Below are 12,385 nucleotides of genomic sequence, written 5' to 3'. Positions count from 1 at the left end.
GAGAGATGATGGTCTTTGTCAGGTGACATCAGGTTGCCTTCAGACTGCCCGTGGTCCTAATACTGCTTTGGAGGTAACACGAGGTGTTAGAGGACTGGCTTATCTGGTCCCCTGCGTGAGTCTCTCTGGCTGAGGAGGGATTTGAATCTGGTCCCTTTGGGTCCCAATCCAGCACTCCACCCCTTATGTAGCACTGGCTGTTACAGAATAGTTGTACAACTTTGATGCTGACAATGAAGAAACGAAGATTGTTAGGGATTTTCTGTACTTTTGTTCCAACGTAAGTCCAAAGGGAGGCGGCAGCCAAGAAATCAGAGGAAGACTGAGACTCATTAAGGGCAGCCATGAAAGAATTAGAACAGATCCTCAGGTGTAAGGAGGTGTCCCTGGAGGCCAAGGTCATCTAAGCTCTCGTCATTTCTGACACCCCTTTCTGATCACCATGCGCAGATGTGAAAGTGGGAGGGTTAAGAAAGCAGAAAGGGAGAAACAACAATTCGTCTGAGATGTAGTGCTGGAGGAGAGCTCCGTGGATGCCCTGGATTGCCAGAAAGAGAACAAGTGGGTCCTGGAGCAAATTGTGCAAGGGGGAGGCACACAGCAACATCCACTGCCGTCCTAGGCACCCTCTTGTAGTGTCGCTTGGCCGCAAGGTCTGCGTCCCCGGTCTTGCTGCATCTGACTGCCTTCTCTGAAAAATGGCTTGTTACCAACAAGATGTGGGCCTGCCTTGGCAAGAGGGGAGCAGGACCTTTCCCTCATTCACAGGGTTTCCGTACATTGGATGTGACTTGACTGGAGAGAACAGCACCCGAACCCAAAAAGACACGAATGGTCTTCCCTGGCGGCTGTGGGTGACAAGTGCCTGCCACTGGAAGTGGCCCGCAGCATCCGCGTCATGCCACTTGGGTGGGTGGAGGGAGCACGTACTCCCTCCCCTCTGACATCTAGCAGCCCCTGAGGTTGAGGTGTGAAGGTGTACCTCCTGTTCCAAGTCCGACGGAAGGGAGAGCAGGCACCCAGCAGGCCCGTGGGAGGGGCTCAGGCACTGCCACCTCTTCCCTCCCTTTCGGAAGAGCTGGGAAACAGGAGTTTTGCTACAGGGGGATGAACTGGGATGAAGCTCAGGGAGGGGCTGACCGGCCCCCCGCTCCTTTCTCTCTTTCTGTAGGCTTCAGAGTGGAGGTCGCTTTGAACTGCCTGGTGGAGCAGAAGGAATAACTGTGCGCCATCAAGTTGATTCTGACTTAGGATGACCCCTTTCAGGGTTTTCCAGGTAGAGAAGACTCCATTGTGGTTCGCGTTCCCTTCTTCTGGGACTACCGTGCAGCTTGCCCAAGGCCACATACGCTGGCCCTTCTGGGAGGCTCAGTGGGGAATCGAACTCCCAACCAGATGCCTAACCTACTGAGCTATCCAGCCAGCACATCGGGCACAAATACAGCACCTGATCCATCCCAGAGGGAGGCCCTGGCTTCATGAAGTATGTTTCAGCTCTGCACTGGATTGATGATAGTGACATTGAGGATGACAACACAGCTCTGCTCATGAGCCAGAGCTGGACTTCCCACACGTGAGGAGGCCCTTTTCCCTGCCGACCTGCCCCTTCCCATCCGTAGAAAGTGACGACAGAGAGGAGAGGGGCAGGATGCTCCCCCCTCAGTGGCCTGAGCCTGTCTGGGCCGGAAAGGGCTGAAGAGGGCTTGCCAGTTTAAGTTGGAGCAAGCCTTGCCCTTGTCAACCCCTTTCTGGTGTGGAAGATCGTTTTGGCTTCCTGCTGCCTGTGCCGTCTGCCTTGCCACTTCTTTTCAGGAACAGTGGGGTGGAGTGGGGGATACCCCAGAACGAGAGAACCCTAGAACGCCAGAGATCGTGGTGTGGGGAAGGGGCCCCGAAGACCCTCGGGTCCAGCCCCCTGCACCACTTCCTCGGATTTCTCTTGGGACCTCAGCTTCTCTGTCGCACCCCCCAGGCTGAAGGGGTCCCCAGAGGCTGGCAAGAAAGTGGTGGGAAATGGCTTGTCCAGCCCCTTCCCCTCTGCTCTGCTTCTGTGGGGTGAAGGGCTCTTGGCACACCTGCAGTGAAGGCAGGGGGGGAGGGGGTGCCAACAGGGGGGGAGGGAGGGAGGAAGGTCAGCAAGGCCAGGCCAGCTGGAGTCCAAAGGAAGGGAGGCCCTCCACGGAGAGCTGTGAGCGAAGCTTCCTCCTCCTCCTCCCTGGGCCCTTCTTGGCCCCGTCTGGCTTTCCTGGAGAGACCCTGGGCTGGGGAAACTGCCTGATCTCTCTCTCTCTCTCTCTCTCTCTCTCTCTCTCTGTGCAGGAGATGGAATATATATCATCCTGCCTCCTTTAAGTCCCTCCTGAAGAAAGCTGCTGCTGAAATATTGAAGTGCATCATCCTGCCAGGCTAGAGAGAGGTCCCTGGGGTGCCCGGATGGGGCCGGAAGGCCCTGGCCAGGAGGAGGGGGAGAGTCACCCACCGAGCAGCTCCCAGCTTTCCCTCTTCCTGCCTTGGGTGGCGCCTGCCTTCGTAGAGCCCCCATGGCGTAAGGGCACCCGTGGCCTTTGGATCCTTTGACTGTGTGCATCCAAAGGGAGGGAAGAGCAGGCCTTTCAGCTCAGCCACAAGGCTGTGTTCAGTTGCTACCCGATGCCAAGCACACTCCTCTTTCACCATCTGCAGGGTTTTCTGGACTTGCTCCGTGTATCAGTGAGCATTTCAGTGCTGGAATTTAGCCACCTGCCAGACCCTTCCAGAGATCAGAACCTGGTCCCTCCTTCTCACCAGCCCAGTCTGGCTCTCCAGCGTCTAGGGAGCACCCCACACCTGCCCCCCTTGGCTCTCACCTCACTAGCTCCCTGCCTTCACCGGATCCTGCCCTGCAGGAAGGCAGGGTGGGCGCTGACCGTTGAGTTAAATCTGTGGGATTTAAATTCCTCCTTCCCAGGCTTGATCCTGATCACTTACCGTAATCCAGGTGGGTGACCCAGGTGGTAAAGGAAGCCAAGCCCTCTGAGGGAGCAGGTAGGGGGTATAGCCCAGAGAAGGGAAGGCTGAGAAGTCGTGCCATGCCCATCTCTAAATACTTGAAGGGCTACCATGGGGAAGAGGGAGCCAGCTGGTTTTCTGTGGCTCCAGAGGGTAGGACCGAAGTGAAGTGAATTCAATTGTAAAAAAAAAAGTGTTGCTTAAATGTGAGAAAGAATGCCTTGACAGCCAGAGCGGCTTAGCAGATGAATGGGCTGCTTCTTGGGACATGGGTGGGTGTGGGTGCCGCCTTGGAGTTTTTTAAACAGAGGTGGGATGGCCTCCTGCCCGTGATGCGCCTGCTGTGGATTTTGGAGCGGGCTGGGCTTAAGAACACTCGGGGTCCCTTTAAGCTCTACCATGTATGCTTCTGTCTCCGGTTCAAGCCTTCCTTTCTTCCCCCACCTGCAAAGCCAAGCCGAGGGATGCAGCGATCTGTGGCTAAGCTTCCAGCCAAGACTGGGATGGCCTAGCAGTGCCTCCCAGAATGATGGCGAGGGAGCTCTGCCTTCCTCCACCCATCCTTTAATGGGCCAAGTGTTGCATCCTGGCAGCTGCTTTGTGCCCGTGAGAGCAGCCAGACGTGACGGAGTGGATGGCTTGCTCCTGGCTTTCGCCTCGCCTGACTTTCCCTCTACATTTCCTGGGCTGGTGTCAGCGGCAGTGCCGAGGATCCATATGTCACTCGCTGGCTGCACGGTTGGGTGAACGTCAGCCTGGATCAGAAGCTTCTGATCAGGCTCTGCCAAGAACAGCATGGGAAGAGTGAAGGGAGTCTCCCGCCAGAACAGGCAGCTTGGAGCCGAGAGGGGACACAGCGAAGAAGGGAGGGCAGGGGACGGAAGCCGGGAGGGACGTGGAATGAGCCCCAGCTCTTTTGGAACTGAAGACAGATCCTGGGGGTGGAGAAACTGCACAAGTGGGATCCCTCTTCCTCCTCCTCAGAGGCCCAGAAGGGCACCCATCGGAAGTCCCGCCGTAATGGCCTTGCCAGCTGGGAAATCCCAAGCCAGTTATACTGACTGGACAGATGTGGCCCATGGGGACCCTTTTAGCAGCAAAGGAAGAAACACTGGGATGGAGGAAGGCGGCTTCTCTTTTGCCCCGTTTCCTCCCCTGACAGGGATGGGGTTGGGAGTTGAGTTTGGATACCGTGCGGTGTGGAGCGATTCTTTCCTTGGCTCCTTCCAGAGGAACGGAGAGGCGACCCTGCCTGCCTGTAAGACCTTTTGCAGCTCTGCCTGCCAAGCAGGGCAGAGATTTCCAGCCGATTCTGGACCGGCTGATGGGCCACAAGGGCAGCTGACTCCGGGTCAGTGCAAATGAGTGATCACGGTCCCACCGCCAGAGACGGGGCCTCCATCTCTCCAAACACACAGCGCGGCCCTGCGGGGGTAGGTGGGATGTCTTCCACGTGTCCGGCCATGAGTCATCGGGGGGAGAGAGGAGTGTGGGCACCTAGGCAGTGCCAGGAAGCTCCTTTTGGATCTCACATGGCTTTGGGCTAGCTCCAAGAAAAGGAGACACTCTCCGCAGACAGATGGCCCTTGGGACTCAGCGCCTGTCCCAACCATCCTGTGGGCCAGGCCCAGGCAGAGAATCACACATGCTTGCCTCTCCATGCCCCGGAGCAGCAGGGGGTTCCCCTCCACAGCGGCACCATCTGAGCATGGACGGGGGGGGGGCATCCAGTGAAGAATGCAGCACCTTGGTCGTTGGCTTTTGTCCTGAACCCTGACCCATGTCTCCAGGGGGTGGAGATGATGTAGCCAATGCACGGAGCCCTCTGTGGGGAAAGCCGGAAAAGGGGAAGGCAGAGATTCTCATGGTGCAGCTCCTTGCCTACCGCCCTGATTTGCACAACCCCCAAAGGAAATTGCACCAGATTTATAGTAAAAACGACAGAAAAACAAAAAGTGTTGAATTTACATAATTTATTCAGATCACAGAGTTCAGGTTCCCTTTGTACAGAACTGAGCAGGCACCCTGGAAGGACAAGGAAAGGGGTTCACAGGCCCCCCTACCCTCCAAGCCTTGCTCATGGCTTTATGCGTCTCTCCAGTGGACAGCCAAAAAAAAAAGGCCAGCTGGACATCTCTAAAGGAGCCCTTCAGAAGCACGTTCCGGGCACCTGGGCGGCCCTTCTCCATTCTGTCACTTCTCTGAGCGCCCTTTTACACCAAACAAGGGTGAGCACCCGCTGATGGGGCATTCCCCTGCAACGTGTCAAGTCCCCTCTAAAGGCCAGGCGATGCCTTCCACAGGTGCCACAGAGATCAGTCTGCCCCAAGGTGTGTGTGTGTGTGCGCCTGTTGGGCAAGGGTGGCAGGGTCTGAGATGTTTTGCCATTGAATACTTACATCTTCTCTTCCCAGGGCAAAAGGCTCCCTCCAGAAGAGAAACGGGCAGGATGCTCTCCTCCCTGTCTCCTGTAACATTGGGACCCAGTCGGGCCATCCCCGGAAGCTGAGTGATGGAGATTCAGGAGAGCTAAAAGAGGATACTTCTTCACTCAGTCACACATGGCTAATCTGTGGAACTCACTGCCACAGGGTGCAGGGATGGCTGTCCACTTGGACAGCTTTAAAAGGACACAAGACAAATTCTCAAGTCTCCACTATTGTCCCTGCAGCTGGAGGGGTGGGCTGCATGGGTGGTGGGGACTGAGGGCACAAAGAAGCCCCAACCAGAAGCCAGCAAGTCCCTTAGCAGACATGACGGCACCAACCGGATTATCATGCTTGGCTTTGGGGCAAGCATGGGAAGCTCTTGCTGACTTCTGGGACACGGGTGGGATGTGTGCAGTGGCTCAGGACTTGTCTGAGCTCGGCCCAGCTGTGATGTGTGGGAACTCAGATCAATTCAAGAGGGCCCATCTTGACTGGTGGGGCTGTGGGAGCCAGACATGGCTTGCTTTGAGGCACCACGTGCCCCCCCCCAATCAATTTCAGTCGCCCTGTGAGGAAGCGTGCCGGGAACTCTCCCAGCGGCCACGGTAGGGATGAGAGACGTGAAGAGGGTGACCTTCTAACAGCCAAAGGTCATCTGATGGGACAGGAAAGAGCAGGCCGGCCCCCTTGCCTCTCCCTGGATGTAAGGCAGGGATTTAACCAGAGCAAGAGAGGCCAAGACCTCACCAGGGAGAGTGCGCATGGCCTCCTCGGGAGGAGAGCTCCTCACAGATGCCAAATCTAACTAAAATTGTGGCAGAGTGGGAGTTGGCTAGGAAGAACACGTGGAGGGTGGCATGTACCTTTATGAGTGTGCACGGGAATATGAACGGCCCCAGTAGGAGGGTGTGTGTGTGGGGGGGGGGGGGAGGGAAACAAACTCCTTCTTCCATCCAAGCAGGCCCTCCAGGCAGAGCCTCAGGGTGTGAGTCAAGGGTTTAAAAAAAAAACCCGATGGGGACAGCAAACCTCCTCTGGTTCCGGGTGAGGCTCCTTTGAGTTTCATTTCTTGGTTTCATCTTCTCAGCAGGACTGCTGCTTACTTCTAGGAGGTGCAAAGCAGCTCACTTTTGTTTGGCAGTTCCTCACGAGGAGACAAGGCTGGCATCCTCTGGTGCTGCGCTGTGAAGACCCTGCAGCTTTGAAGGGCGGCCTCTTTCAAGGGAAAATGTTTTGCCAGTCTATACCTCTGTGAGCAGTCTGGGCCTTCCCCCCCCCCCCCCCGCTCAGCCAGCCTCTTGAGAGAAGTAAGGAAAAGGGTGTCCGTCTGTCACCCCGACCCTTGAGACCGGCAGGTTGGCTGTATCTGCCTTTGCCCCCTACCGGCCTCCCTGCTCTCGTTCACCGCATCCCGGATCTGGAAAACTATTCTCAGGTGTGCAGAGCTGCCGTATAGATGCCCATTTATATCCTGCTAGCAATGGAAGGTTTGTGTGGGGGGAGACCCTGAGGTGCCAGCTTCAGTTCACAGCCTCTCAAGAAGCTGAGCTGGTGAGGTTTTGGCCTGGCGGCTGAACTACAGGATGGCTGGACTCAGGGGAAGGCAGGCTCCTCAAGTCCTAGAATAATGGAATAAGGGCCCTCCTCTAAGCCCAACCCCCTGCTCAAGGCAAGAATCCTAATCAAAGCAGAATGGACAGAGGGTTCCCCAACTTTCTCTTGAAGGCCTCCAGCATTGGAGCGTTCATCAGCTCCCTAGGTGATGAACGCTCACCTAGGGTCCCCTTGTCATACTGCTCTAACAGTTAGGACGTTTTTCCTGATATTTAACCAAAATCTAGCTTCCTGTAACGTGAGCCCATTATTGTGTATCCTGCACTCTGGGATGATGAAGAACAGATCCCGCCCCTCCTCTGTAGGACAGCCTTTTAAGTATTTGAAGAGTTCTTGTGATCTTTCTCGCCTGTAGCTTTACTGAGCCAAATGTTCACTTGGCCTGCATCCTTCTGAAAGTGCGGTCCCTGGAATTGGACAAAGCACTCAAGATGAGGCCTAGCCTGTGCCATATAGAGGGGAAGTGGTACTTCATGAGATTCATAAGCTATACTTCTGTTAATGCATCCTAAAATAGCACTTGCCTTTTTTTGCAGCCACATTGCACTGTTGGCTCAGATTCAGCTTGTGATCTACAGCAATTCCAAGGTCCTTCTCACTGATCATTTTAGTGATGTAAGTATCCCCCATCTTGTAACTCTACATTTTTTTTATCCCTAGATGTAGAACTTTGCATTTATCCCTATTAAATTTCTTTCTGTTGTTTTCAGTCCAATGCTTATATTTATTAAGCTCTTTGTGAATTTTGTTTCTGTCTTCCAGGGTATTGGCTATTCTACCCAATTCTGCATCATATGCACATTTGGTAAGTGTTCCCCCACACTCCCTCATCCAAGTCATTAATAAAGATGTTGAAGAGGATCCGACCTAAGACTGAACCTTGGGATTCCCCATTTGTTATCTCCTCTTAGTTGGAGAAGGAGCCATTAATCATCACCCTCTGAGTATGACGCTATAGCCAACTGTGTATCCACCTGACACTTGTTTTATCCAGCCCACACCTGGTCAGCTTGCTAATCACAAGATTATGGGGCACTCCATCAAAGACTTACTTGAAGTCAAGATATATTATGTCTACAGCAGTGGTGTCGAACTGTGGCCCTCCAGATGTTCTTGGACTTCAACTCCCAGAAGCCTTCACCACCACCTCTGCTGGCCAGGATTTCTGGGAGTTGAAGGCCAAGAACATCTGGAGGGCCACAGTTCGACACCACTGGTCTACAGCATTCCCACTGTCTACCAGGGAGGTTACCCAATTCAAAAAAATGATAGAATTCATCTCTTTCTTTAATGCATGTGCACACCGGCCAGCTGGACCAGAGTTTGGGAAAGTCTCTTTTTGCACTGCCAACTCCCAGAATCAAGCCAGGCTGGATCATTCCCAATTGGGCATTCTGGGAGTTGTAGTCCTATAAATTAACTTTTCTAAGATCTGAGTCTCACCATAGGTGAAAACCAAATGATTCTTCCTTCTCTTTTCCCCCTCCAGCTTCTTGAGGGGGGGCATCTTATGAGTCCCCTTGAAAGAAGCAGGTCTGGGGACTAGAGGAACCCTTGGTCTCATCCTGCAGTGCTCTTCTGCTGGTCTTCACATCACTGCATAGGGTCCAACACTGAGGATGAGTGCAATCCACAAAACCAGGGTGAGAACCACCATCTTAGGGAAGTGGGGCTGCGTCCCTGGGAGGGCCAGGCCTTGGACCTGGGGGAAGGGAGGAGAAAGGTGACAGCTGGGGCAGGGCAGGGAAGGACAGTCTAGCTAGAAGCATGGGAGACTATGTGCGCATGTGTGTGTGTGTCTCCCCAGGTGCATCAAACACACAGGGTGACCCACCAGCTGTGCACACACTACCCTGGAATGTGATGAGATTCGCCATCAGCTATGAACATCTCATTCCTCATAGAAATCATGATCCCTGTCTCTCTCCATGGACACCTGCAGATCAGGACGGAGGTCAAACCGCATGGCGGCCAGAACTTGATAGACAATTTAATAGTGATCTAATTACTGCAGTCCGTAACTAGAAACTGGAACAGCCCGTTAGTCTCCAGTGATGGTACTCCTTCAGAGCCATGTGTTTGAGGAGTCAGTTTTGCAAAGGAGGTCCCCATGGCCAATCATAAAACAAAGCAAACTCATCTGCAAAATACGGGAGGTGAAAAGGACAAGCAGGTATCTTTCAGCACTTAAGGAAGGCCTGGCTCTCAAGATCAGTGACCTGCACCATCTAACTGCCGCCTTTGGAATAGTGCTTGCCTCTTGTCTGCCCATCCAGCTCTTTGTCTGTCCTTCCTTCTCCACCTCCTTGGAAGCCGCTGGTGGAACAGTCCAAGGGTCACATCTGGGTGGGTGGGTGTTTCAGGGCATGGTCCCTGTGCTACGTGCGGGAAGACCCTTCCCTCATGCTGGGGCTACCCAAGCACCAGGCCAGGCCAGGCCAGCCTCCCTGTTTGTGGCGGTCCTTCCCTGGAGGCATCACGTGGGTCAGCCCAAAGAAGAGTCGCCAGACCTACGGGGGCCTTCCGTTGCCCCAACGTCACAAGCAGTTCATGGACGGTTAACTTTGCCTCATGGCTGGCCTTCAGGAAGCCTTTTGGGGAGTGCTAAGGGTGGTCTCTACAGTCCAATGGGGCGGGGCAGGGTGTGGAGCAGGCTAAGCCACCAAGCCCACTTTGGGCCACCCTCTGCCCTGCTGAAGGGAGCAGGCCAATGGGTGCCAGAATGTCCTTCCACCAGGAAACACCCCCCCACTCCCCAGGGAGAGGGAAAATGGGAGAACACGGCCACCTGACGAGGGTCCAGGTGGCAGAGGGGGTCAGCCTGTGCCTCTTGTACAAACTGCAAGTTTTCTGGAAGCAAACAAAGATGGCTGAACTGATGGGTCATCCATTTCCTTAGGGAGGCCCATTCGTTTTCCAAAGGCCAGCCCAGCAAACACAGATGGGGGGGCAGAGAGGAAGGACCTTCCAGGACACATGCCTGGCTCTCCCTCAGGGAACACCTTTGCTTTGTCCCTTCCTGGTCCAGAGCAAAGAAGAACACAAAGTCCGTGCATGGCTAGGCCACCTCGCCCCCTTGGTCCATCAGAAACCAGAGGGCCGCAGGGACTCTCCTGTCGAGCCCTGTCCTGCCCCTCCCCCCCCCCAAATCAGAAGGTCGCCAATGCCTGAACCCTGGAAGCAAGAGATCGGCTTTGCCACACATAAACTCAGCCTTTGCATGGACGATGGAGATGAACGCTTGGATTAGGAGCTAAGCGGAAGGTGGGAAATGGGGCAGGGGGATATGTGGATCTGGACCACACTCACATGTTCATGTTGCAAAGCTGGCCAAAGTGGCAAAAGGTCATTTCGCCCACTGGCCGACCAGAAAGGAGAAAGGCAAAGCTTTCCAGCGATCAATCGAAAGGTGCCGTTCTGTCCTGCCCAAGGAGGTCTCACATATAAACGGGTGACCTGGGTGTAAGGAGAGAGATGAAAGATGCCAGCGGGCAAAGAGGCCAATCAACTTCTCAACACAGCCTGACATTGGGGGGGGGGGGATGTGGAACCCTCTGTGGCTCTGCAGCAATCCAGTCACCACCTGTATCAACCAATGGGGCGAAGCAGAGCCTGTGGCCGCTCCTCCCTGCCATGCTGCAAGGGGCCAAGACGATCTGCCTCCTGCCCCATTGCCCAACAGCCCTCTCATGCCAAGGGCCGGAGGTGAACGGCAGGGCTGTTGGGCCGGGCAGCCAGAATATAGATGGTGCTCTCCCTCAGAAACGTCGGCCAGTCCACAGTTCGGCTGCAGAGAAGAGAGGGAGAGAGAGCAGGAAGGGGATGGGTTAGCCGGGTGGGACCCAGCCAGCCCTGGACCCCCCATCCACCCCCCACCCACCCCTGGCACAAACTGCTGCTGGAACAAGGAGATCTGCCGGGCACCACGTCAGAAGGCCTGGCGCCATCGGTGGGTGAGGGCCGCCTGGGTGAGCCTGGACTGCATCTGGACCCTGAGAAAGGAACTCTTCCGGACCCCCATCTCAGGGGGTGGGTGGGTGGGTGGGCTTGCTGATTGGGGGGGCCAACCCCTCGGCTCCTCAGGACTCTCCCATGCCTTCCTCTGGTGGGAAAGGGGGAGCTCCGTGCAGGGGGTGCCCCTTCTCCTCCTCCTCCTCCTCCCCCCCCCCCAGTGTTCTCCAGGCCTGAGTGACAGGGAGCTGGCAGGCTCGGCGAGGGAGAGGCAGCCGCGAAGGGACCAAGCAGATGGTTGGAGGAAGCGTGTCGTGGAACAGCTCCCCTCTCCCTGGGAGGGCCCGTGGTGGCCCTAGTTTGCCAGCCCCCTCCTGGCATGACAGGGGCTGCACTTCTCGCTCTCCCGCCCACCCCTCACCAGCTGAGCTGGTGTCATCTCTGCGCCTTTGGAAGCTGCATCGGGTGGCGTGTCTTACTGCCAATGGTTGCCATGGAAATGCAGGAGTCGGATCTCTTAATGAGGCTGAGCTTATCACAAGCCCCTGCGTGGTGATCATTTCACTCATGTTGGGGAAGTCAGAAGTAGGAATCGAGGCAGGAGGGCGGGCATCTCGACCCATCCTTGATGGGTCAAGTGATTTGGTGGGATCTATTCCAGGTTTTAAACTCTACAGAGACCACCCCGTATTCTGGACTTGACCCCCCCAAACAGTATCAGCACCGGGGGGGGGAGCTCACTTAAAGTTCAGACTAAAACCCAGATTAGCTCTATTCCTCCTCACACCTGCAAAACAGGAGTCCTTGCTCCAATTCTCCTGACCCCTGGTCCAGCCCCGTCAGGACGGTGTGTCCCTTTAGAGGGGTGGGAGGTCACACCTGTACAAGCTTCCTCATGTGCAAATCTCCCCCCAAACAAAACAACCCTGGAAAAGTAGCACAGCAAGAACACACAAACCCCTCGAATTTTCTATTTACCGTCCTGTCTTCTTTAAGTCTCCCGGCCGGATAGGTCAGGTGCCCCCCAGAAGAAGACCCAGCCTGTGTGGCCTTGGGGCACATTTTACACGGGGAGGTCCCAGAGCGACCCCAGACGGAGGGGCTGGCAAACCACTCCAGAGCACTCTGTACCTAGGACCCGCTTGGAAAGTTTGGTGTTACGTCAGAAGCATCTTGCCAGCACATAATGATTCATTTATAATTTACTTCCCATGTCTCAACCTGTGTGGGCCCGGCTGAATTTCAGATCTACTCTTTGAGGGGCCAGATTCCTCCCAGCAGGCCTTACGAAAGGGAAAGGCTCCTTCTGCCTGCCTGCCGCAGGAGGTGGAATGGCCTTAAGCGATCAACTCAATGCACCGATTCCCTTGCGAAGGAGGCTGGATCCAAACTGTGTTGCCGAC

The 12,385-nt window shown here is 55.2% G+C and overlaps 1 protein-coding gene across 2 annotated transcripts in view; it reads right to left on the bottom strand.

The window, feature by feature from the left end:
* Window positions 1–4,946: 4,946 nt before the first annotated feature.
* The window catches only part of PHF24 (PHD finger protein 24), a 34,020-nt gene continuing 26,581 nt past the window's right edge, over window positions 4,947–12,385 (bottom strand). For both annotated transcript variants that reach the window (XM_072993050.2, XM_072993051.2), the window contains one exon: window positions 4,947–10,818. In XM_072993050.2, coding sequence (XP_072849151.2) covers window positions 10,378–10,818 — 441 coding nt within the window. In that variant the 3' untranslated portion in view covers window positions 4,947–10,377. The remainder of the gene's footprint in view (window positions 10,819–12,385) is intronic.

This window comes from Pogona vitticeps, chromosome 2 (assembly GCF_051106095.1).
Source record: "Pogona vitticeps strain Pit_001003342236 chromosome 2, PviZW2.1, whole genome shotgun sequence".
Classification (NCBI taxonomy): Eukaryota; Metazoa; Chordata; class Lepidosauria; order Squamata; family Agamidae; genus Pogona; species Pogona vitticeps.
Note: the sequence above shows the minus strand (reverse complement) of the source record. Positions and strands in the feature narration are given on the sequence as shown.